The sequence below is a fragment of the Accipiter gentilis genome, unplaced genomic scaffold (assembly GCF_929443795.1).
Source record: "Accipiter gentilis unplaced genomic scaffold, bAccGen1.1, whole genome shotgun sequence".
Classification (NCBI taxonomy): Eukaryota; Metazoa; Chordata; class Aves; order Accipitriformes; family Accipitridae; genus Astur; species Astur gentilis.
This window is the reverse complement of record NW_026060952.1, coordinates 608,475-635,837: the sequence shown is the minus strand read 5'-3', so window position 1 is coordinate 635,837 and position 27,363 is coordinate 608,475. Positions and strand designations below refer to the sequence as shown.

Sequence of the window (27,363 nt, the reverse complement as noted above, 5' to 3'; positions counted from 1 at the left end):
TCTCCTCCTTGCAAGCAGCTCTAGATACTTCCCCTGTAGGTATCTAGTTTTGGGGCCATCTTCTCGTTTCCAGGAGGAAGCAAGGCACTTGGAGGTGGAAGAGGAGATGGTCACACCACCAGCATCTCCTCCAGACTCAGCCCTGCCCTGCCCCGGCATCACCTTGTGGCACCCCCACGTGCCAAAACACCCCGTTACCTTGAACACATGGGGGACGTGGAGCTTCGGCGATGGGATCCCAACCACAAAGTCAAGGAGCACCATGATGACGATGGTGAGGAAAACAGCAAAGTCGCTCACTGTGGACCGTACCTGGGGCGAGAAACCAGAGGTGAGAGGGGCATGGCAAACAGGGCCCTAAGGTGAGATGCAAGAGTTGCAGACATCCACAACATTAAGGCTGCTTAACCAAATCCCACCACCCCTCTGAGCACATGCAGCCTGATCCCTTGCTTAGCTACTGCTGCTGTGTTTGTCCCTGTGAGATCTGGGGTCAGACAATAAAAAAAAGCTTAACTAGGCCAACAAGGGTTGGTTTAAGTCAAAATCTAAAAATAATAATAATAATATTAAAATTAAGAAAAGAGATGTCTGCCACTACAGCTACATTCACAGCTACAATGGCAACAAGGCACTGAGGCATCCTTTAGTCCTCAAAAGGAAGCTCCTCATTCGAATCTACTTTCCACTCGAGCACATAATGTGCAGAAGGTAGGGGAAAAAAACAAACCGAAAACCCCAACCCCCAAAACTTTGGGAAACCTGGCTTCCTACTACCTGAGGAGAAGAAAAAAAATAAAAAAAAATCAAACCCCCAAAATCTTCAATCTGGGGCAGGTCACGAGGCAGGTGGGAAACGCTACGATGATTTTGCACTCATGGAAATGAGTGTGGGACATCCAAGCTCTTGGAGAGCTTGGCCTGCAAGGCCAACGTTTCCCAGCTTGACCAAGGCAGGGCAAATACTGCTTAGTGCTCCAGGAAAGCCATTTTGGGAAACGAGTGCGGAGATGGACACTGGCCACCTCCTTCTACTTACTCTGGTTGGAAAGTAGCGGCTGGTTTTAAACTTCTTCAAGAAGCTTGACAGGGCAAAGGTGGCGAAGAAGAGGATGCAGCACCAGAAGAATACATCAGGGGTATAGGGGCCGTCGCGTCCACAGGCAGGTCCTTGAAACTCCCCACGCAAATACTGACATTTCTGGAGAAACAGAGCGTCAGGACACAAAGGCAGTGCACGTGCGGCAGGGAAACCTCGCATAGCTAGGGGGTTTTGAGGATCTTAACTGCTCCTGCCAATGGAGATTTATATTTAATGAGCAGCAGCAGCTGAACAAGTGACACATCGAACTACACAGCGGAGAAATGAGATGTGAGGAGACACCATACGCTAGTAACACATTACAAGAAACACTCATCCAGGTGACACTCTTCCATCAGTTGCTTGCATTCATAGCACTGTGTTTCCTTAACTGCATCTGGCTTCAGTCCTCACATCTTCCCGCAAAAAACAACATGCCAGGCTCTCCCAACCCTGTGAAGAAAACCTCATCGGCTTTCCTAACTAAAAAGTAATTCTTTTAAAAATTATTTTTAAACCTGAAAAGGACTAGGATTCACAGGACTAGCATCATTACATTCACTTCACAGTCCTCCTCAAAATGGGAGAACAAAAGATAATTGACATGACAAACGCCACAGTTACAGACGTTCCTTCCTGGGGGTGCAGTTCGCACACCTAGGAGCTCATGCATGCACGAATGGGTGACGCCAGGCAGCAGCCTTCTTACGTGCCTCTGACCTCAGGAAGAAACAGGTAACATGAATACTTTTACTCCATTTGCATCCTGAGGACCAGAGATGAAGCCCAAGATTTGCCTAGATGACACAGTCAGTTCCTTTAAGGGATGAAATTGTTCGTTTGAGTTTGGCTTCAAGGACTCCCACAGCTGGCGATTAACTAAGAGGTATGCTACAGCGAGGAGCCCGACACACAGACTGCAGGACAACTCATCACGCCAGGCCTCTGAGCTTGCAGTTCTCCGCAGGGCCCGGTGCTGCCTGAGCAGGTGGATGGACTTCCCAGTTCCAGAAATACAAGCTCGTGAATCAAACCCTCCTCAAGCACGCAGGCAAAACTGGCTGCGCTTTAGCGAAGCAAACCAACAACGAGGCTTCCTTTGTTTGGGTGCCTCCTGTCTGACGATGCTCTGGGCTACTTTCTCTTCCTGGCAGCAACAGGAATAAGTCGCTCTCATACCTACCAGCTTCTGACAGAGAAAGAGGATGATCTCGTTCTTGCCTGCTAGGACCAGGGGTGGCAATAACGCAGTCTGCTGAGACTGGAAGGGGATGCCTTGGAGGCGGAAACACGCGGGTGTTCATTACTCCTGGGCACTCGGAATCACGGGAGGAGATGATGCCGAAAGGCCTGATCCGATTCACAAACTGACGCACCTTAGGACTGAAAAGGCTTCTCCTTCCACTAACTTACTTTTCTCTGCAACAACAGCCTCAGGAGAGTAACTTCTCCGTAACCCTTTACACTACAGCAACTACAATACTTAATCCTAATGTACCTTACAAGAAAACTACTGCGGTCTTCTCTACTAGAGGGCCAACGCTGCTGCGCCTGTAAGGAGCGCTTTACATTTTATTAACCTTTTGAAACAACGCACTAGCTTTCCTTGCAATCGCATTACGTGGGCTTCCTGGGACTTTATATATGCACGTTCGTTTTCTCTGGCTAAATCAGATTTGGAACGCAGGGGTGGCCATCTGAAAACACTGCAAAACATTCTTTTTACATACATCAGTTCTCTGGTGAAGGCAACAACTGAGGAGGATCTTCAGCTAATGTAAAACTGCGAAGCTCAGAGGAGTCGTACTCCAGCTAAAGATCTGCGCACTACTAGGCAGGAATGTCAAATTAAGCAATGCCCAACAGATACAAGTCATTGGACCTTTTCTTTTACAAGTAGGAAAGAAAGGGTACACAGAAAGATAGTGGTCTGTAGAAAATGCATGTAAATCATCAAGATTTCCAAGGATTACTCGAATCGCTTCCTGGAGAGGCCAAAACAAGAAAGGAAGGAAGAATATTAACAAGATAGCCACAATCCCACTGCCAAGTACAGTTTTCAGGCTTGGGAAAAAAAAAATAACATTACAGTTTGCAGGAGTCATGGAAGAGCAGGTTCCAGATATTTTGCTTTTCCTCCTCCCCTTCTTCCCCCTGCTCCCTCCCATCACCTTAGAGCACGCTGCCCTAACAGATTCACAGAAACTGAAGTGAACGAATATCTTAACCCTGAATTAACATAGAAGCAATACTATGGAGAGTGGAGGTGTGCTTTTAAATTTAACAAGTTCTACATTTAAGAAGCCTCCTCCTTGCCAGCACAACACATGCAAGTATTGACCTGTTTCAAAAATAAACATATTCCCCTTTTTCGGAATATTGACCCAATTCAGTTACAAAGGAACTGTAATTCAGCCCCAACAAACTCCTGCTTTATAAACGGGAAACTTTTTCTAGGAATACCTTTTGTTGGGAAGTGGCTTGCTGAAAAAGGACATGGGCCTGTGGAAAAGTTGTGCGAGCAGAGTTCTGTGTGAAAGAATGTCAGTTTGAGCAACAAGACTAGGCCTTGGCTGAAAATAGCTGGCTTTACTGATATTGGGAGGAAAACAACAGCTGGTCTCGCTGTTATCAGGAGAAAGACAGGGACGGTGTGACCTTGGCATAACTTCACAAGTAACTTTTGAAGAAGTTCTCATGAGAAAGTTACTGAACACGCGTAGCTGCCAACCACAAGTGGGTGTGTTTTAGTAATGAATAAACATTAGCAATGTACCAATCATATTAGGACTAGTAGGCATAATTATCGCAAACTGTATAAATATGAGCTATCCGTGCAAATAAAGTTGAATCACTTCTATCACTCATATTGGGTCGACTTATGTGCATTCCTCCGCCGCTCCAACAAATGGCGCCCGAACGGGGACCGAAGAAAGGGGAATTGGAGCGACGGACACTGAGAAGCACCGGTAGCAGCGACCGGGGGGCAAAAGATTAACCGAACGCTGATCGTCTTGGTTGGTGTGTTAACTCTCGTGCCTGGACCGTCCAAAAGGGGTTCGCCGTCAGTGAGGGCTACTGGAAAAAGGCTGCAAAGACTTTTTAACCGAGGTGCCTTAATCAAGGTAGCACCCAGGAGTATCAAGAAGCCGGCCGGCAATGGATCAAGAGGTAGCCCTAAAATTATTACAGTGCTTTTTAGAAAAGCGGGGAGTAAACTGCATTAAGCAAATTTCGGGGTTAGTCACGCTGGGTCGCGTTAAGGGATGCTTTAAGAATCCAGATTTATTATTTAAGGAGAGTGAATGGTGTAGATTAGGAGACGTATTATGGGATATGGTAACTGATGATGATAAATCAGCTAAAAAACTAATGAAGCAAGGACAGAAACCTTTCAATTAGTGTGGGTACAGCTTTTGAGCTTAGTACCTGGAATGCTATCGGAACCTCCCTATGGGATGAAATTAGTGACGGGTCTAAAGAAGTTAAAGATCTTGTAACTTTATGGAAATTGATTAAGACAACTCTGTAAGAAATGAAAGCAGATCGTAAAGCGTCTGCGTCTGCTTTTGCTGCTCTCTCTCTCCAACCGCAAGCGAAAGGGAAAAGCGGGGAGAAAAACATAATGCAGCGAGAGAGACTTTTTGGAGCTTGTTCGCCTACTCTCGTGCCCTTGACTTCTGCTCCACTCCCTGGGACTGCCGATATTAATCAGCCATCCGACAGTTCCCAAGCCTCCCTAACCGTACGATTAAAGGAAACCCTACAGAATCAGGGAGTGAGTAAAAATCTGCCTACGAAAAACCAGCCCTCAGATACCACCGTTCAACATGAACAAATTATACCTAGCATACACCCTGATTCAAATAATGCAAACAAGGACTTGGCTACTCTAATAATAGAACAAAAAGAGACAATGTTAGAATTGTTAAAGGAAATGGGGAAAAGAGACGGGGAAACCAACCGCACCCGTGACAGACGCGGAGCCGCCTGTAATAGCCGCTGCAGAAGAAAGGCAGAGACATTGGAGGGGTGTAATAACAGATGCCATTATAGAAGGGACTATGCTCTAAGCATTCCCAGTTATTGCATCAAATGGACAGAAAAAATGGGAGGTGTTTGACTGGAAGGTCATTGAGAAATTAAGGAATGCTGTGAGTCAGTACGGAATCAAATCTGCGTTAACTCACCAAATACTGCAATTCATTTTTTCTGCTGATACGCTGATACCTCAAGATATTAAACAGCTAGCACAGTTGATTTTGACACCCGCCCGAATGTTAGTGTTTTTCTGGCAGTGGGAGAAGCTCTGTGATAGGGAACAAGCAACATCACGACAACAAACAGATCCACTATGGGGAGTAACCATGCAGATGCCGATGGGTACTGGACCCTTCGCATCAGGGAACGCTCAGTTACAATGTGTCACTGAGGTTCATCATCTATCACAGATCTTGGCGTATCAAGCTTTTCTTACCGTACCAGACAATATGTACAGCCATGCTTTTACCCAGGTGAAACAGGAGAATACAATTTATGACCACCCTGACATGAACGAGGGCATGAAAGAAAACACGTTCAAAATACTCGCTTTTGAAAATGCTACTGAAAAGACACGCAAAGCATTGTGTAATTTGCCGAAAAATGCAGACATCGTTGATATGATAGAATACACGGATCGATCAGTGGACTCACAGAAAGTAGCCTATGCTGCCACAGCTCTCCAAGGAGCTACAAAGAAACACAAGGCCAGTAAGACACCCTTGGTCAAGTGTTCTAACTGTGGCAAACGTGGACACATTAGGAGCAAATGTACAGGTACTGTTAACAGTAAGTGCTGCAACAAGTGTAAGAAAGATAACCATACCACCAAGAATACAGGAAGAAGGGAAACTTTACACCGACTGCGAAGGCCCCTCGCGCGACGACACGAATGCAAGGGGCTTGAGCTGCCAGCCCTCAGGCAGCCTCGCAACCACCAGATCCGCCACCGCAGGAAGCTCCAGAGTGGATGTGGAAACCGCAGTCAACATAAAGGGACCATTGGGGTTTGGACTTAGTGCATTTTTAATGGGGCAATCTTCAACAGCTCTAGAAGGAATTCTGGTGCTCCCAGGGCTTATTGATGCAGATTATTGTGGGACTGTGAAAATTATGATTCATGTTTTAATCCCTCCTGTTTCTATTCCTAAAGGTACCAGAATAGCACAATTAGTTCCATTCAGGTCGTGTGTTCCGAACCCAGGTGAAGTACAACGTGGAGATGGTGGATTCGGCTCCACAGGGAAACCGCAGGTATACTTTGCCATGGACACAACAAGAGGTAAACCAGAAAAGGTAGTGCAATTGGAAGGGCCCGATGGAGTTGTTGTCAAGAAACCGATGACAATCAATACAGGTGCTGATGTTATGATTATTTCACAATGCATTTGGCCTCCATCATGGCCATCGATCAATCCAAACTTTGGTATTGCAGGGATAGGGGGCACACAAGCCACCTTAGTAAGTCAGCTACCAATTACATTTGTGTTCCCCGATGGTGAACACATTACGACGTGTCCGTATGTCATGACTACCCCAACTGAATTGTTTGGCCTCGTAGGCCATGATTTATTGAGCCAAATGAAGGCAATGTTAGTGACGCATCCTTTTTAGGAGCGGTCACTGAGGGGTAGCCGATTCTGAAAATTAACTGGAAAACAGATGAACCTGTTTGGATTGATCAGTAGCTGCTAAATTCTGAAAGGCTACTAAAAATACAAGGGTTAGTTGAGGACCAGTTGAGAGCGGGACAAGTTGTTCCTTCTACTAGTCCATGGAATACATCAATATTTACCATTCCCAAGAAAAGTGGGAAGCGGAGACTGTTACATGATCTCAGAGCTGTGAATGTGGTGATGCACAGTATGGGAGCCCTGCAGCCAGGTTTGCCATCTCCAGTTATGCTTCCAGAAGAATGGGATTTGTTAATTATAAATCTAAAAGATTGCACCCAGATGGCGCTGAACGGTTCGCCTTTTCGGTACCATCGATTAACAAGGCAGAACCCTATAAGAGATACCATTGGGTCATGTTACCGCAATGAATGCGCAATTCCCCCACGATGCGTCAGGTGTATGTGGCCTGGGCATCAGAGCCTGTAAGAAAACAGTTACCTCAGTAACTTGCCACAGGATGAGATTTTAACTCAATTGCAGGACATCTTAAGCCATCGCGGAGTAATAATCACTCCTGAAAAGGTGCAAAAGGCAGCACCTTGGAAGTATTTGGGGTGGCACATAAATGCTAGCAATGTTAAACCTCAGAAGGTTCAAATAACATGAGAAATTTCAATGTTACATGATGTCCAGAAGCTTGTGGGAGATATCCAGTGGGTGCGGAATCTTTGCGGTATCACTAATGGCAATATGACCCCTCTGGTAGAACTCTTGGGTATGAGAACACTGTGCAGATGAGAAACGGGAAATGACAGAGTTGACCAATTGGTTGCAGCGCCACGGGAGCCTCCTCCAGGGAATCGTTTTCAACAAAGCACGGCAATCGCATGCGTTCTTGCACCAACCCGCTAGGATGTTAGCAAAGCAATTTGACTTACCACTTACTGATGCCCAAGGTATCGTTAAAGCATGCCCTGATTGTCAAAAGGAAGGGCTCGGCTTGGGCTGTGGGGTTAACCGACGAGGTCTTTTGCCATTGCAGTTGTGGCAAATGGATTTCACCCATGTCATGTGGTTTGGTGCAAAGCGTTCTGTGCATGTGTGTATTGATACCTATCCTGCTGCCATGTGGGCCACGGCACGAACTGGAGAAAAGGCCTTACATATTGAATGACATCTTCACGCTTCTTTTGCAGTACTGGGTGTGCCTCAAGAAATTAAGATGGACAACGGCCCAGCCTATGGTTCTACACGATTTGCTCGATTTTGTAATTTGTGGGGAATTCACCACGGTACCGGTATTCCACATCTTCCCACAGGACAGGCTATTGTCGAATGGGCCAACCAAACCCTAAAAGAACATGCTGCAAAAACAAAAGGGGGGAACCCAGGGCTTACTCCCAGAGGAACGATTGGCCAAAGCCTTATTTGTGCTAAATTATCTTAGATTGACAGGTGATCACAAAGACCCACCAATGGTAGTGCATCATGTTCTTTTACAGGCAGAAAGGACGCAACAAAGTACAGGAATCATGGTAATGTCTAAGGACCCAGAATCCAGGAAATGGTGCAGATCAGCAGAAGTAAAACTTACTGGGAGATCCTGGCTAAGTGGGACAAGCCATGGCTTCGCACTGATGCTGGACCCGGAATTGTTCCAATGGCGACTGGCACGGCACCGGCGGGTGCTGGAGCCACTGATCTGACAGATTCTAACTAATAGAGTATTACTAGTGGACACGGAGTCCTTCAGAGAGGTTTTCAGAACAGCGTGCCTTATTGTATATAGAACCTGCTTTAGGTAAAAAGTGTGTAAAGCATAATTTGATTAAACATAGTGTGATTACGGGAAGACAGTGTGGGGTAAAAGTTAGTTAAAGCCAAAATTAGGGGTAAGGTCTATTTCCATTAATAACCTGGGAACGAGGTTGATTGTGTTTCCACAGATACAGGCCCACGATGGACTCCTGTTCGATTTGCATGACCATCATCATCTGGAGCATCATAGATGATGTGGCAATATGAATACTACCTCAGCCAAAAACTAATGTATAGGTCACCTTGGCTAACATAACAGGTCAAGATTCTCTGTGCATCGCAACTGTATCGTAAAGCCCATGAACCAATAGACAAGATGGCTATGACTCGTGCAGCGCGCCTGGCCAGCGAGCGCATGCGTCATAGATTGCAACCGAGGCGGACTTTTGGCACCCGCTGGCCACGTGTGCTAAAACCCGTTCCTCTGCAAATGTATAAATACTGGGATTTTCCGAAGAGCATCGGGCTGGTGTACAGTGAGGCCATCGTTGCCTCTGTGGGGACGCCCACGGAAAGCTGGCACCTACCGATTGCTGGGCTGAGTTCGTGGAGCAAGATGGCACAAGAATGTATAGATGGTTCATTTTCCTCATGGTCTGGGTCATTAGGGGTAACGGGTTGGCTCAAAGAATTATGGGCATTATTGTAGTTACTGTGATTTTAGCTATTGTAATAGTTTTACCTTGTTCAGCTTATTAAGGAAAATGGCATCCCAAGTTATTAAGCAAGCCTGGATTGCTCAAAAACAAAAAGAGGGAGAAAGATTTAAACGGAGACCTACAGTGGATTCAACCTTGTTGTGGTATTACAAATACAGACTTACAGCCGCTGCTGGATTTATTGTGGGGCAGCGGTACCTTAACTTCTACAAGACAACTAAGTGCACCGGGATGGCAAGCCTTGGCAGCAATTGGACAAAAAAAACAAAACAAAACAAAAAAAAAACACAACAAAAAAACCCCATCACATCCTCCATGTCTGGCAGATACGTTCCTGATTTACCCATAAATTTGAAACCTTATGCTGAGATTGATATCGAACACACTGACTGTAGTAAGCAGCATGACAGTGACACCGGTGATTGATCCACATCGGTTAACACCATGGGACAGTAAGAACGTTTGGGTGTCACTAGCTAAAGCTATTAATCAAACCTCTTTTTGTGTGCTTATGTATTTTATTAGGTATAATGTTGTTTTTACTGTGTTTAATTAATTGTGTTCACAGATCTTTGCAAAGGGCAATACAGCAGGTGTTAAAATTTTACCTCAATCTATATACAAACAAATAGATTGGCTGAAGAAACATACACAAAGATCCAGCAAGAAACTAGTTGGTTTGATGGAGTGTTACAATCAATATTCGGCGGGATAACACTATGGGTAATGTCATTGATTAAGGAAGCCTTATGATGGTTGGGTATATTGATATTAATCTGTGTAATAGTTAGAATTCCGTATGGGTGCATGATAAAAGGAGTCTCAAAGCTGACACACCAAGCTCTACTCGCACAAAAAGAAAAAGGGGGAATTGTTGGGAATTGGCTTCATGAAAAAGGACATGGGTCTATAGAAGAGCTGTGCGAGCAGAGTTCTGTGTGAAAGAATGTCAGTTTGAGCAGCAAGACTAGGCCTTGGCCGAAAATAGCTGGCTTTGCTGATATCAGGAGAAAAACAGGGACAGTGTGACCTTGGCATAACTTCATAAGTAACTTTTGAAGAAGTTCCCATGAGAAAGCTACGGAACACGCATAGCTGCAAATCACAAGTGGGTGTGTTTTAGTAATGAATAAACATTAGCAATTTGCCATTGTTGTCCAGGCCCATTGCCTTTTCCAGTCTGGCCCATTTCCAGCTTGGAGGTGCTCTTAGGATTAGTCTGGAGGCAAAGATCACACTGTTGTGCGATCACACTGCCTCACCGTGGCGTATAAATTCCTAGCCACAATTTCTCCTATCAGATGATTATACAGGGCTTCTGTTCCCCAATGTCTTTTCCTATGTTCCTCCCCTATCAAATGCCGTAATAAGCAAGAGGGAACGATTAGCTTTCCCTGTGGGGTATGAGCCCACCCCTCTTCATTATATGACCCTTCTAAACCTGTAATGAGCTTTTGATCTTCCTTAGTGTATTCTGGCTTACCTTCTAGGGAAATCCACCTATCAGGAATTAAGGCCCCTTCTGTTTTTACCTGTGTTTTGGCCACTTGTTTTGCCTCTCTGTCCGCCAGCTCGTTCCCTTTTTCCAAATCTGAGCTCGCTTTCTGGTGTGCCTTAATATGCATAATTGCTACTTTCTTAGGGAGCTGGACAGCTTCCAGTAACTTCAGAATTTCTTCTGTGTGTTTGATATTTTTCCCTTGAGAACTCACTAGTCCTCTCTCCTTCCAAATTGCTCCACGTGCGTGTACAACTCCAAAGGCATATTTTGAGTCTGTATAAATGTTCACAACTTTGCCCTGGGCCAATTCCAGGGCGCGGGTTAGAGCAATTATTTCTGCCTTCTGTGCGGAGGTGTTCCCGGGCAAAGCCCCCGATTCTGTTACCTCTTGGCTGGCAGTGACGGCATATCCCGCATGTCGATTACTGTTTAGGACGTAACTGCTTCCGTCTGTGAAGCGAGTTTCCCCGTTTTCCATGGGGCCGTCTTTCACGTCTGGGCAACTGGCGTACGTTGCTTCGATGGTTTCCAAACGGTCACGATGTACCGGTTCTCCTGTGTTCCTGCTGAGAAAAGAAGCTGGGTTGACAATGTTAGCGACTACAATCTCCACGTCATCCCGCGCTACCAATATAGCTTGATATCTCAGGAATCTTTGTGGAGAGAGCCAGTGTCCGCCTTTTGCTTCCGGTACTGCTGATACTGCGTGAGACACCAGAACAGTCATCTTCTGGCCCAGAGTAAACTTTCGGGCTTCCTGTGTATTTAGTATCACAGCCGCAACCGCCCGCAGGCATCCAGGCCAACCTTTTGCAGTCGTGTCTAACTGCTTAGAGAGGTAGGCAACTGCCCATCGATACGGGCCCAGGTTTTGTGCTAATATTCCCAGAGCAATGCCCTGCTTCTCATGGGAGTAAAGAAGAAACAGCTTACTCGCATCTGGGAGTCCTAAGGCCAGGGCCGACATCAAAGCCTTTTTCGGTAGCTCAAAGGCTCGTTCGGTCTCCTTATTCCACTCAAGGTGTTTCTGCTTAGTGGCTGTCAACGCATACAGTGGTTTAACAAGCAATCCGTAATTATAGATCCACAATCGGCACCACCCTGTCATTCCCAGAAAAGTCCATAACTCTTCTACTGTCTGAGGTCTCCCAGTTTGACATATTGCCTCTTTACAGGCCTGTCCCAAAGGTCTTTGTCCCGCACTAATTTCATAGCCCAAATAATTCACTTTGCCTTGCATTACCTGTGCCTTTTTCTTGGATACCCAGTACCCCTGAAGTCCCAGGAAATTCAACAGACTCGCCGCCCACGTCGTACAATCTTTCTCTGTTTTGGTGGCGATCGGGATATCATCCACATACTGCAACAGCTTCCCCTCCTCAGACGGGGTTTCCCAGGATTCCAAGTCTTTCGCAAACCGATTGCCAAAAACGGTAGGCCTATTCTTAAATCCTTGTGGCAAGGCCGTCCAAGTGAGCTGGGTCTTTCGACCGCTCTTGGGCTTTTCCCATTCAAATGTAAGTTTTGCCTGGCTTCACGGAGAGGGAGGCAAACGAAAGCATCCTTCAAATCTAAAACACTAAACCAAGTCAATTCAGGTGTTAGCACGGTTAACAGGGTCTATGGGTTCGCCGCTACCGGGTAAAGATCTTCAGTTATCTTATTCACCGCCCATAAGTCTTGGACCACCCAATATGACCCATCGGGCTTCCGAACAGGTAATATAGGGGGATTGAATTCAGACTCACACTCTTTTAATAGTCCCAACTGCAAAAATTTTTCTATCACCGGCCGGATTCCTTCTCTGTCTTTCTTCTTTAGGGGATATTGTTTAATTCTTACCAGCTTTTGGCCTTCCTTGATCCTAACTTCAACAGGTGGAACACTTTTCGCTCTTCCAGGTGCATCGGTAGCCCATACCCCCGGGTACACTTGCTTTAAGATGTCCTCATTAATGATTCCTTCTAGGGGGAGACTGGTTAAGGTTAGGCTCAATATTTGAATATTTTGCTGATCTTTTACCTCCAGAGTAATTTCTCCCTTCTTGAATACAATTTTTGCTCCCAATGGTTCCAACAAGTCCCTTCCCAAAAGGGCCTTTGGGGAGTTCGGCATATATAAAAATTTATGAATGCCCCACTGTTTTCCTAATTTATATTCTAAAGGTTTACAAAACTATGCCTTTTCACTTTGGCCAGTCGCTCCTTTCACCGTGACATAATCATTCCCCGGGGCATCAAAGCCTGATTCAAAACCGAGTATGTTGCTCCTGTATCTACCAAAAATTCTACCTCTTGTTCTGTTTTCCCTAGCTTAATTATAACCAGTGGATCCGCTAGGGTAGATTCCCCAGGTTCTCGTCAGTCTCCCTTCACAGAGGCTACTGTTCTTCCTGTTTGAGCCCTCTGATGCTCCTTGTTCCCTGGGCATTCCCTCTACCAATGACTGAATTTCTTACACAAAGCGCATTGATCCTTGCCCAGTCGGGGCAAGTCTCGTCTAGGCCCTCTTCCCCTTTCTTCCCGAATAACAGCCATTAATTTCCTTTGTCCTTGCCTATATCCTTCTTCTCTGTTACTAAACACCCTCCGTGCTTTTGTGGTACAGAACAGAGATGTAGCAAGAAAGGAAAAAAAAGAAGGGAGGGAGAACAAAGGGAGAGAGACACAAAGACTGGAAGAAGGACAAAGGGATGGCAGAAGAAAAAAATAGTGATAGGCTACAGGACAGAGATGGAGGAGTTCCAAAAAGACACAGGGAGCATGACAGAACGAGAGTGAGAAACAAGGGACAGAGCAGGACAGCACTGGAGGAAAAAACAACTGTGATTGATAGGCTGCGAGAGAGACATGGAGGAAGAGAGAAAAGAGAAGGGACAGCTAGCTGGAGAGGGGGATACAGTTAGAAAGGATGGAAGAGGGAAGGGAACAAAGAGAAATACAGAAAAGATGGCAAGAGGAAGCAAGGCAGAGGGACAGCAATAGAAGAAACAAGGGACAGGGATCTGGACAGATGAAGAAAAAAGCAGGAGAAACATACAACATGATACGATGGGACAGAAAGTAACACAGAGCGTCAGATGATAATAATGACAAGAGATAGAGAGAGACTACGAAAAGCACAGGAGGTTGGAGAGAGAGAGAGAAGACATGAATGAAAAGAGTAGAGAGCACCACAAAGGGTCAGGGAAAGAGAAGGACAACAGAATAAAAAAACCCCTCACATATTACACACATGTTATCCACTCATCAAGCCCATTTCAGAGTTACACAGTACCTCAGCCCCTTTAAGAAAAGTAACACATGCGCCCGAGCCCATTTCGGCGCCGCACCGCGCCCGAGCCCATTTCACGGGTCTCTACCTACAGCTCCAATTTCAAAGTTCTGCAATCACTAGAGGAAGGAATGCACCCCCTTTCCATTAACCCAGCAGCAGCTACATTTACCTCAAGGTATCTACAACTCGCCCTTGGATGCCTAATTCCAACAGACACTTTCACTTACTTCAACAGCTAAGTTTACCTATGGGCACTAAACGCCCATGCTTCCCTCTACGCTTCCCTTTGTGATTGCCATTAGTACTGTAATTCCCACAAGGACACATAATTACCTGTCTTTTTTACATTTTATTTTTAGTGCTTCATTTGGTCCATTACTCATTCCACATAGATTCAGCTATGTCAGTATTTCAATCCAATTCTACAATGTACTTTTTCTACAATATATAGAAAAGACTTATGGCCTCACTCGTCAAATATTTGACACTATTAGATTTAGTCCTCTTTTAATCACTATTTTTACAAATACATGTAAACTCCAAAAATTTAGCATTACCTGAAGAAGAAATGCCACTATTTAGTACCTGCAATGCTCTACGGAGTGGTCTTTTCCACATTCCTCGCTCCCATTACATACATCGCTGCACATCCAGAAGTTTTACTCCCTGAGGTGACATTACCGCCATGATCCCTGTTCCCGGGCACCAAACGAGTGACCTCCAATCATCTTGACAGACCGTCCACTTCCACACCTCGACACAAAACCAGAAATTGAAAAATATCATTACATCACAAGCTACAAAGAGCAACCAAATATTTTACAAACCCACCACAGACAAATACAGTTACACTCACGCACTTCACAACCCTGGCCTACTCCATGCTGGCCATCTAGTCCAACTCCCCCCACAAAATCCTCAACTGTCTTCCAAAGACCATCCACCGAACAACATATCTCTCTGTGCTGACTGGCAATTACCAGGTTCCAGGGGAGCGCTCCACAGGAACACCGTTCCCGGGAGCCTTGGAAAAAAAAAAAAAAAAAAAAAACAAACCACAAACAAAAAAAATCGCCCTGCCTTTGAAAACCCAGGCCCGAGGCAGACCCCAGTCCAAACATTGGCAATCAACATTGCCTCATGGAGCAGCTGGGACCAGGGAAAAGAAAAAATAAATGGGGCAGGGGAGGACACACCAAAAACCAACCCATATCCCAGCTGGGGTTTTTTATTCTAAGTTTGGGTTTTTTTTCCTAATTCCCTGAAAAACATCTCAACTCTACATCCAACCTGAAAGGAAAAAAAAAACCAAAAAGGCTTAACCACAGAACCCTACAAGGTTAGAGACATTCACAACACACCACTCGTTCAGATCACATGAACGCCAGCCCTCACTCTCAACTCATCCATCATACCGTCCACAGGCCTCAAGAGGCCGTCACCCCGTCTGCAGCAGCAGGGGCCTCAAAAAAGCACCCTACCTGCAAAAACCCAGGCCCCAGCCCAACCTCCTTCCAACCAACCTCCCCACAAACTGCCCTTCCGTTACACCAACATTTCAACACGCACCATCATCTCCACCATCCGTGCATTTTCAACCCGATAATTAGCTTTCACAGTGCCACGTGTCACAGTCCAACCTCCGTAGCGCCATGTCACCTAAACGCAAGGTTCTTTCAAGCACCTCTCGTGCCCTGTCATCACCTGCAAAAACAACACACAAAGCTTGTCAACAGACACTTCATCCTCGAGAGAGAAGTCCTCCACCACTCCCCTACCCTGCTTCCCACCTATTCCAAAAATAACACATCCTCACAGCCAGTGTCCTCCATGACACTTGAAAAAACCAGAGCATCACAAACACAGAGCTGTCCCAAAGTTACCGATCGCTCCAAGACCCATCACGCTGCTACTTAGACCTCAAGGCCTTGACCATTTCTAGAGACTTGCCACAAAGCATCTGCATAAACAAGATGAACACCATTGCCCAGTTCCTGCCTTACTCAATGCTAGTTCACAGTCCAATTGCGATCCCCTCAACTCTGCATGCAAAGAGCCCGAAGTCATTAAACCTTCTACGCTGCCTCTACAATGCCATACAAGACACACACAAACATAGAGCCATGTAATTCACATGCAAATGTAATGCCATACAAGGCAGTACTCTTACCTCAGTCAAGGCAAAACAACTCAGAGCCTTGCCATACCAGACAAAACAGAACAGGGCCAATGCAAGAGACTCTCACGTGACAGTCAATACAAGTACAGACCAAAACAATACAAAACCAATACAGAACCATAGAAGGCAAGGCAGTCTCAGGTGGCAATCCATACAAGTACAGAGCACTGCAATACAAAACACAATGCAGGGCCAGGCAATGCGAGACAGTCTCACATGACAGTCGATACAAATACACAACAAAACACCACAGGGCAAAGGCAAATACAGACCAATACAATGCAAGAAAACTGCAAAACACAGCAAAGCAAAGCAGTCTCATAGAGCCACCGGATGCATCTTCCTTCAGAGTCCACCCACGGACTCAACTCCTTACAGTGCTCTGCTGCCTTCCCCCATCGCTCTGTGGGACACATCCTGTCCCTCCACATCTGAAAAAAAAAAAAACCAAACATATTGAATGAGTCACCTGGATGCAGAGCAAGAGCTTCACAACTCCAGAGGTCTTGATTCCATCTACAAAGACCATCTGGAATGCAGCTACAGCCTGTCATTTTAAAAACAAACAAAAAAAAAAAACAACACACAACCAAAAAACAAACAAAAAAACAACACAAAAACCCAACACACACACCCCCCTGCCCACTGTAGGGTTCAATTATATGGAACTTCGTTACTGGCCCTGAAAGTAGCTCATGGTCGCAAGAGAGTTCCAGACACCTTTGAAGGCTCTGAACAGAACAAACAAGAAGATAGAAGAAGAAAGATCCCAATTAGAAAAACACAGGTGCACATTCCACGATAAAGGGAACTTGGCACAACCGACCTCAATTCAGGGGCTTATCTCGACCAGTTGGACTAAGACAAGTTTTGCATGCTCTAACATAGCCAATTATATCCTGTGTGTATGCACGTGTACAGAGCGAGTATAACTAACTGTATCTTATGTTTCTACGCGTGGACAGTATCGATGTAACCAATCACCGCTTACGCTTGTGCGCGTGGACACCACATGCTTGCGTGCAGCAGCCAATCAAAGCTTCTAAACAACTTAGAGAGTTGTGTAAGAATGATCAGCTAAGCTCAATAAAGGGGCGACTTTGATCATCATACTGGTGTTCTATCATCCGGGCCCCGCACGGAGTAACCCTAAACCCTACACCCCACCAACCAAAAAAACCCAGGGCCAAACTTGGAGCCCATCACGTGCAAGTCTTAACACCTTAGAGACTCAAATCCGCTTCACTGCCCCTCAGCAACCCCTGCCACACGGCTCCAATTGTCTCCGTGAAACACTATCGGCACGGCTGTCCGCGCAGGCCGCTGATGGCTACTCGAGCCGAGACGACTGTACAACCCTCGCCTAAACGGTCTAGGCACATCAACGTTTCACCCGTAGACTCTTATCGCTGTTCCACCTACCCCTGACTCCACACCCCCCCAGGCAGAGCAGCTCCAAGCCAAGCACACCGTGTGCGGAACGTCACCACGTGGAACGCCACCAACGAGGTGATTCAACGAGAGAGAAAACTCTCAGCAAGAAGAATGACCCCCGGACGGGAGGCGCCGTCGGGCAAGATGACCTACGGGGCCGCAACCGCGAGGCCAGGAGGCTCCACAGCAGACCCAGAGGAGTCAAACGGAGCGGCCCGTTACAAGACAGCACTGTCAAAACCCAGACGACAGATGCGCCAGAAGCCTGGCGTCGAGACCTAAGGATGTCAGGATGCGGGGAAGAAGTCCCACTCCGAGAAAACGGACGGCTAGAGAGCAGAGCTGCCGATGCAGGCTGAAAAAAATGCTGCCATAGAGCACTGACCGGAACCCACCAAGACCGATCCATGCTTTAGAGCTCCGAGCGCAAGAAAAGAAGCACCCGATTGGCACCGGGCCAATGAGTAAGAGCATTCAAAACCCTAGGGACAGCACCCGAAGCGCATGCCTCGCTCCTCTGGCGCAAAGCGCGACAAGGACATCGAGACCCGAGGAAGGTCTAAGCACACAAGACAGACTACACAAACTACACGCCACCGCGGACACGGGCTGGAACTGCCCTGCCCGGCACACACGGGTCTCGTGCTGAAAAGCAACCCGCTCCCTTCTCCTGCGCAAAGGCGACTGCTTTGGGACAGCCCTCTCTCCTGCGCTAACTTTAAAACTCCTCCCTGCTATTCCCAGCTTTGTCCCTTCCTCTCAGCCTGGTCCCTCAACTTAGCTTTCAGAGGGCTGAGGGTCCAAATCCATCCTCCACAAAACCACACGGGCTAACTGGGATGTTCCTCAAGGGGAACATTGCTCTTCAACATCTGCAATGAAAAAAACAAACACAAACAAATCAGAAAAGGGAGTAAGCATCCCGCTGGCCAACGCCAACTACTTCCCCAACTCCCCCCTCCTCACAAGTGCCACCGTGTTCACTTCCCCGCTCATTCCAGACTCAGACCCTGCAGCCATCATCACTCGTGGTATCTAAGGTACCGAGAGAAACCACGTTAGCGTGGCACTCGTGAGAAGCCATCGGCCCCACACTCCTCCTCGCTAATCCACAGCTCACCTGAAACGCTCATCCAATTCAAAGATAGCCCACACAGCACCTCCACAACAGAAGGTAAAGGCTGAACCGAGCAGCCCCATAATACTTTGCTATTCAACACCGACCCGGCCGACGACCGCCTCACCTTCTCGGACCGCTCACCGGCATGCAGCTTTTCGGGAGACCTTATAGCAGACTTCACGGTACGTAAAGGGTGCCTATAAGAAACCTGCAGAGGGACTTTTTACAAGGGAGTACAGCCATAGGACAAGGCGGTAACGGCTTTAGTCCTAAGGAGGGTACATTTAGTTTAGGCGTTAGGAAGACGTTTCTCACTAGGGGTGGCGAGGCACTGGAACGCGTTGCCCAGAGAACCTGCGGATGCTCCCTCCCTGGAAGCATTCAAGGCCAAGTCAGATGGGGCTTTCAGCAACCTGGTCTTGCGGACGGCGTCCGTGGGGGAGGGTTGGAACTAGAGGATCTTTATGGTGCCTTCCAACCCAAACCATTCTACGATTCTATGACATTCAAATCCAACTGCAAAACTCCTCTGAGAAGGGCTGGTAAACCCTCCTCCCTTTCCCCAGCAGTCCCAAAACTTAAGAAACCCCTTTTCTTCTCCTCAACTGTCAGGAAAGGAACCCCACTGCTTCCTGACACCTCCTGCCCTCAATCTGCACTCCTGAACCCCCTTCAGTGGCTACTCCTCAAGAGCCGCTCTTCTGAGCAACATCCCAAATTCTGGGGGCACCCCCTAACCTACAGCTCCCCAGAGACTCTGAGCTCTGCTACATGCCCACAAAAGAAAGTCAAGTCCCAAGCCTTGTAATCTACGAGGGGCCTGCCACCAGCTGCAAAGATTCTAAGGACAACGTGGCATTCTGTGGGCAATGAGGAAAGGCACCCCAAACCCTGAAGGGCACTGTGCCTCACGGCCCTTCTGCTTTCATCAGTAGTACTAAAACTCCATAGACAAATACATACAAGATGCTCACCCTAACCCCTGCTAAACAATGTCACCATCAGTCCCGTTAAGAGAGATAACAACTTACACAGCAGAACTGTTAAAAACCCAACGTTCCTTCTTCAATAAAGTTGGGAATTGCAGGAAAACACAATGCATGAAGACTAAAAAAAAAAACCAAACAACAAAAAAAACCCCAAACAATGCATACTATTAAACCATCTTTCTACCCCTGAACTGATGCAGAAACTGACACTAGGCCTAGTAGATGTAGAAATAGAACGTATGTTTAGACTCAGTGTATTGCTAAATAAAAGACTCAGGAATTTGTTAGAAGGTTAACAACTGCCTCTGTAAGTTGATTTACGTAGACAAGCCAAGGACATAAAGCACAAGATTCCTGTGTCTGTAATATAAGACAAAATAACATGCCCTCTTTGAGGAGGTATTCTGTTTGATAAGAAAATATGTTCTGTCTCTTGTGGTGACTGAGCCAAAAGCTAGGTGATAAGCAGAGAAGTTGTTTGTGGGGCCCAGAAGGGGATCGTACTGCGCAAACTCGTACAACAAAGTTCAAACAGCGGACAAGTGAGGAAGACTATGGAAGACCACCAGAGGACTCCAGAAGACCACCGAAGACCTTCAACACGCATGCATAAAGGACATTTACATATGCTAATGACTTCTCGGAAAATCAATGAATATGTATATTATTTCTCAGAAATTTTATGAATATGTATGTAAGGCAGGTATTTAACCTATACAATTAGTCCCAGCCAGAAAGCACATTTGGAGGAGCGATCCTCCGTTCTTCCAGCGCTGCAATAAAGAATACTTAACTCCATCACTGAATGCTCATTTCGAGAAACAGAACACTCAAAACAAAATTACTGACCTGAAAAAAAGAAAGGGGGAAAAAAAAAAGCTGCATACAAGTGTGTCGTGGTTTCAGCCCAGCCGGTAACAAAGGACCACGCAGCCGCATATCATGTCTGAATAAATGTGAGTTTAGTAGGTAGATACACATTCAGAAATGCACAAGAACTGAAAGGAGTAATCTGTAACTGGTAGACTAAGAACGCTGCAATAGCATGCAATGTAAATCAACATGCACCTATAGGGAAGGGAAGGGAAGTACAGAAACATTCTTCTGGATTTAAAAAAAACCAAAATGCAGCAATGGTAGGAAAAGGTACCTGGAATGTGCCACTTTCAATCCACTGAAACGACGTCTGCAACAGCAGTAAGAACACTGGCAAACTACCTTCTCGGTTCCACAGGGCCTTGAAACCCATACGCATTGTCTGTTGCCAGTTGCCATTAGGAAACAAAGATATTAAATAGGGCAAATCAGAAATAACTTGAACCAATCCCTCCCACCCAGCTATAAACCAGGACCATATACAGCCCTTGCAGACTACACAAGACCCTGTCTCATTCCAGCCATATCATTAGCACAAGCTGTGCAAACCCATGCAAATCAACAGGTTTTCCAGGCGTAAAAGCAGACTCCAACAGCAGTTAAGCCACTTCTTACAACTGACAATGTCATACTTCCATCACTGATTATAGCACAAGAACAAAAGAGAATGGGTCTTTATTGTCCTTCATGAACTTGAGGGGCTGCAAGAAACCAGTGAAGTTACAAGCCTGGATTCTGTAATGTCGCTATCAGCATAATTTCCAGATCAAAGATCCGGCCTCCTGTTACGATCATCAAACATAATTTTGAGTTCAGGGGACAGGTCATCACAACACTATGTTAGGTAGAGTATAAAACCTTATCATCAGATTCTCAGCTAGTTTAAGTCAATGTATTCTGTGTGTTCCGCTGAAGTCAACGAAACTAAACACACTATCATAGGAAAAAGATATTTCAGCACGCCTCAGACCTGGAAAACTATCTTGAAAAATGCCCGTAACTTTTAACACAAATTCTCTGCACTTCCCACGATCTCTCAACAGCGAGCAGTAGTAAGACCCTAACAGTTACTTGCAACCTATTTCTTGCATAGCATTCATTTTTATTTTAATTTTAAAAGGGGCAACTAATACATAAGATTTTTGCAGCTACTCACAAAAATCAATAAGCAAAGACATTTGTTCCAAGACTTAAATTTCTTGTATAATTTAAAAAACTAGCAAAACTCTGTAAAGTAAAATAGATACATTTACCTACTAATGTAGGAAACTACAGACAAACTTCAGGAAATGACCAAAGGTGCAGAGGATAGGCTAATGCCTATTAGCATTAGGTAGAAAAACAAGGTAGAAAAGGTAGAAATGCCTATTAGCATTAAGGTAGAAGAAGAAGAAGAAGAACAACAACAACAACAACAAACCCCCAGAAGTTCTACAGAAAAATGAGTGAGCAGCCCACAGCACTGGCAGACAACAGATTTTTTTATCCCCGCTTCCTCCACCCCTTCTTCTTACCCCCCCACCCCCGTTTTTTTTTAAAGGAAATAATTATTCTATTCTGAAACATATTGCCAGTGATGCAGTTGAAGCCAAAAGTTTAAATGAGTTCAGGAGAGAATTAACCGAATTCTAACACATGTGCCAACACAACTGCTATAAAAAGCATCTGCATCATGGTGAAATGCAAACAGCTACTCTGAGAACGACACATTATTATTCACTAAATTTGCCTTTTACCCTGTTGTATAGTTACTAATGTTGAAAAGAGTCACTGCTGTGCAAGAAACTAAAACTTACAGCGCTTTATGCTCGGAGAGAACTGTGGCCCATCAGCTCGTGGCTGTGAAGTCTTACAACTTAACACGTTGCAGTTGCACACCAGCAAGTTCTGAGGTGGACTGCCGACTGTATTCAATAGTCACAGCTTATGTAGGAGGATATGATAAACTTTACTTATTTGCCTTTAACCGATGCTCCAAATATGTTAAAGTCGTTCTTAAAGCAGGTTACTGGTTTGATTACCCTTCATACAAAATCCTCCTTCAAATGGAGGTTTCTCTTCTCTTCTTTTCAGATTTAAGGCATGAACAGAAACCACACCTGCATCATCACTGAAATCAGTGCCTATTTTTCAATCAACTTTAGCAGCAGCATCAGAATTCGTCCTCAAGTACCGTTCATAAAGCAAATGCTTCATTCTTCAAAACTTTTTTTAGCAAAGGTTAGTAATGCTGTACCACAGACTCTCACGCCCAGTCACACATGTTCTTCCCGAGACTGTTACGCAGCTTAGTATTTTAAAAATCGCCATCCTAACTGCGTACCTGATACTACTGGTTCTCCCCTTTTTAAAGTCTGATGTTAAGGAAAAGCTGCAAGTCCTACAAAACCAGGCAGACTTGCTTGTTCATGCCAAAGAGAAAAAGGTTAAGCATTATTAAAAAATAAGACTATTGCCTACCTTTAAGTATCCATAAAGCTATCAACATGAACCGTATGGTGGCCTGTTAGCATCGCTATTTGAACACGGGCATGCAAAATGTCCTTCAGTTAAATTCCAAACTCTATGAAGTAATTGGTGGGCAATTCCCCAAGGATAAAACGTCTATCAAAAGCCAACAGTAAGCCAGAAATCTCTTTCCGTTTCATAGGGTAAAAAAAAATAAATACAGTGAATCCTGAAAAAAGAAATAGATATTAGACAGGGAACGCCTATATACTTATAGGGCAAGTAATAAAACATTTAGTGTTTTGATTTTATTTTTTTTTATGTCATCACAATAGTTAGACAAACATGGAAACATTTGCAACAGCAATACTTGGGTCACTTTAAAATCTTGGTAACACTGAAATACAGGGCAGCGAAAGCTAATGATGTGGGGAGGGGACTTTAGGCCTTATTATTTTCAGACACATTCACACACACACACATATATCTATATACACACGCGCACTCCACAACTCCAAAGAGCTATCTTAACTATGTCTGCCAGTAAACGGAAATAGTAGGCAGAAAGGAACCATATCTATACTAAGACAGTTAGCTGTGCCGTAAAACTGAAGATCACTGCAACCAGTGCCATCTTAAAGAAGAAAAAACAACCACCACCAACAACCACCAAAAAACCTGAAAGGAACCATCGCTGTGCATGTCATAAGCATGAAGTTATTTTAACCTGATGACTACTCTGCTCTATACTTTAAGCATCATGAAGTTTTTATGTGTTTTTAAAGTCTAAGGTTATTATTTTAAATGGCCTACTTGTAGTGGCAGCCCAAGTAGCATTCTGGAGAACACCACAGTGCCCACAACTTCTACAGGTCAGTGCAGTCTGATCAAGCACTACATTTCTAGGGGAGGAAAACAAAAAACCACTACCGCTCATTTATTCAATTGAAAAGCTTATTACCTGCACCTTCCAAAGCAACAGGCTACAGGAACACTGAATGCAAAGTAAACCAGACCCATCTGGAATACTCTGACTCAGTCTCAGCTCCAAGTTACACATCTTTCATTTCGTATTTTAAGGGATTAACAGCATTTGGATGCACAGAAACTGTCTTTACAGTGAAGTCTGCAGACCTCCGAGTCAAAAGCTAAAATGTCTTCCTAAATTATAACAATATTAGCACTTCCTCTGAAAAGGAGTGAAAAAAACACAACCAGGGAAGGAGGAAGTGACACAACACCAAGGGTTTTTTTCCCAGAGATTACAAAATCCTGAGAGAACAAGATGCTTGTGCTATCAGAATAAAAATCCCCAAAGAAACAAAAGAGTTTACCTTTCCCTTGGAAAAGTTACTTTTGAGTCAAGATCTGCCCTTTTTCTCTCCCAAGCATGAAATCTCTCTTCAGCTTAAGACTCTCTTCTACTGCAGTAGAAATTTAGTGCACATGCTGGAACCTGGACAGAATCTTATTTAAAAAAACAAACAATACAATAGTACTACAGTGGCTGGAAATCTTTTACATATTCTGATGAAAAGACTCAACTTATTTCTAGGAAATAAAGTGTTTGGGGCCAAAGCCAACACATGATGTTCATGTAAGGTTAAATTTTTATTATTTTTTTTTTAAAAATTGATATATTGAAAAAAGCTGGAGAAGGAAGCGGGGACAGAAATGAAAAACCACTCAGGGAGTCAGTGGTATAGACTGTCACCATGCAATCTCAATATTGTAATTGCAGATCACATAGTCAGAACAAGCCAGTCAAAAGTAGCACACTCCCTGGGAGAGGGGCGGGAGTCTCTCTCCCCTTGTCTTTCAAGCCAAGACCCAACTAGCAGAAGGCAGCTTTTCTGTCAGATAAAGCAAGGCAAAAGGATCATGTACAGCAACTTCCTTGCAGCCTCTTGCTCCTGAGCACCCTTCTTCACCTCTTTCTTTCTTTCTCTCTTTCTTCTGGTGATGGGAAGGCAAAGCATGTTCTGTTCCTGTGAGCCCATACTGCTTGTCCCTATAGTCACAGCAGGCACCTGTGATTCCTCTCCGAAGACATTTACGCATAGAAATCAGTTGAGTGGTGTGTTACGGAAGCATAAGCTGCAGTGGACGTGATTTTGAATCAGTTAATTTTGTGCCCACCATGACAAAATAAAACCAGCAATTTCTTACTTTATAGAAATTCTCCTAAAGTAGTAGTTGCCCCCAACAGCTGTCAAGTTTTTGTATCACAGGAGAACAAATGCAGCCAAAAGAACATTTTCTCTAAAAGGACCGCTCCGAACTACACAAGCAGGCAGGCCCAGGCAGCTCCCGATTTAATAAAGCGTATGTACACAGCACCACTTAGTGGTGCAAGCGGAGTCACCGCTGACAGGAATGAGAAGCTTGAACACCAACCTTCCCGCCCCGGCTCCCTGGACATGAACGATGTCTGGTCTGTCTGTCCTCACTCGCAAAATACCACTACAATGCCTTTACTACAAGAGAGTACATCTGCCAAGCAAAACAAGTCCAAGAGGGCTGAACCTCAAGGCCAGCAGAACCAACGGCTGCTGAGCATCAAACAGATGCATCCACTCTGAAGAGCTTTCAGAATTCTGCAGCACTCTACCACACGGTTTCTGGCGACACAGCCTGAAGCAGGGTTTAAACAAATGATCCAGCTTAGTATCTGCCTGTAGTGCAAAGAATAGCAATCTCTTGGCCCACGATTTGGGTTTTATATAGACTTGGGCCATAAACAAATGCAACAGATGTAGAAAAACTGAAGACCGACAGCAACTGGAACGTAACTATTCTTTTTCCACTCCATCAACCCGTTGGAAAACTAACTCACTCGTGCACTTACGTAACTGAGCACAAAGAGAACAAAAAGAAAGGCTTTTATTCAGAACAAATTAGTGTGTCTTTACAGGAAAGTAACGGTTTCAACTTACAAAACCAGCATCATCATTAGTGATGCACCTTTCCTGAATAAGGGATAAAAGAAGAGGATAACCATTGCTTTTACTGATACGTTCTTAATAATTAGCTGAGCACTTCTAAAGAGGAAGAACTTTGCTGCTTTCAGGACCGAAGTAAGAAAAAGTCTAAAGCATAGTCTTCCTGACGTGGGAAGACGTGTCCGCAAGAGAGGCACAAGATCCGATACAGAAACGTATCTACGTCTCGCTGAAAATTTGCACTCTAAGCATCACCAGCTTCTGCTTCCAGGGCAGTATACCACCAGCTTAACCGGAGGGTAGTAATTTTACCCCACACAAGAAGTCAGAACATGCACTATCCTTTAAGGAGGCAGAACAATAACCAAAGCAGAAAGAGGCTTAGAAATTAAGGCAAGATGGCACTTGCTCAGACACACAGTGAGGAGGTGCAAGCTGGGTAAGACAGCAAAATGGAGATTGTTCCTCGTTCACACAGAGCTCATTTCGACTCGAGTTGGTCATCCTCTCCTCTTCCCACAAAATTAGGAATGCTTTTACGTAGGAAGTCCTGACTTTGTAGCCATCTATGCCGACAAACAACAAACTATTCTAGGTCTGCTCTTGTGGTATTTAGGAAGTCGCAGAATTCAGCTTAGGGATGCATAATCACAGTATTTAATTACTGTTGCAGTACTGACCTACCTACACCAGCAGAGAATAAACTAAAAATCATAGTGCTTCTGATTTGGTATAAGCCAACAGACCTCCAGATTTTTTTCAGAGCACGTAAAGGTACAGCTCTCTGGGCATCACATGGTAATCATAACTGCCAAATGACTTGACAAGCTTGTAAACATCCAAACTGCTGCAAACACATCTATACATACAATAATGGATAAAACGTAGATGCATTCCACCTACACGCTTATGCAGGCAAACACTCGTGAGTTAAAAGCCACTGTATGAACCAGCTTACGGAGCGCTTAACAAAGCCAGTGATTCCCTGGCACACCTGAAGACCAGAAAAACATTCACCAAAATAAAGTTAGGGACATGCTCTTTTTTTTTTTTTTTTTTTTTAAACTGTAACGTGTACTAAGACAGCAAGGTCACTTTTCCAGCATCATTCATACACACATATGCCCCAGAAGCTACCTGAAATTACCTTGTGTAATGGAATTGTCTGGAAAGCTCAGCTTAAAGTAGCTGAGCTCAGTGACTGATTGATTTACAGGTACAGAAAATAAATGCATGCAGCATTTTAACAATGCTGACTTACCAGTGTTATGTTATTTCCATTTAGCAAAATCTGGTCTAGCTTTGTGATTCTTCTGCCCTCAGACGGAGTCTCACTGAAGCAGCGTTAAAAACAAATAAGTAAGCACACAAAACCAGGGACAA

The 27,363-nt window shown here is 44.9% G+C and overlaps 1 protein-coding gene across 25 annotated transcripts in view; it reads right to left on the bottom strand.

Moving 5' to 3' along the window:
• Window positions 1–27,363, bottom strand: part of LOC126037137 (electroneutral sodium bicarbonate exchanger 1-like) — a 630,736-nt gene that overhangs the window by 295,444 nt on the left and 307,929 nt on the right. For 2 of the 25 annotated variants that reach the window (XM_049797394.1, XM_049797393.1), the window contains exons 2-4: window positions 11,102–11,282; window positions 1,040–1,201; window positions 199–312 (exon numbers count right to left, since the gene is read on the bottom strand). The exons of 14 other annotated variants lie outside the window; for them this stretch is intronic. In XM_049797394.1, coding sequence (XP_049653351.1) covers window positions 199–312; window positions 1,040–1,201; window positions 11,102–11,194 — 369 coding nt within the window. In that variant the 5' untranslated portion in view covers window positions 11,195–11,282. Of the gene's footprint in view, window positions 1–198; window positions 313–1,039; window positions 1,202–11,101; window positions 11,283–11,959; window positions 12,524–12,558; window positions 12,618–14,577; window positions 14,711–27,363 lie in introns of those variants that run through there. 9 more of the 25 variants (XM_049797396.1, XM_049797400.1, XM_049797403.1 and 6 more) reach the window with 9 other exon arrangements.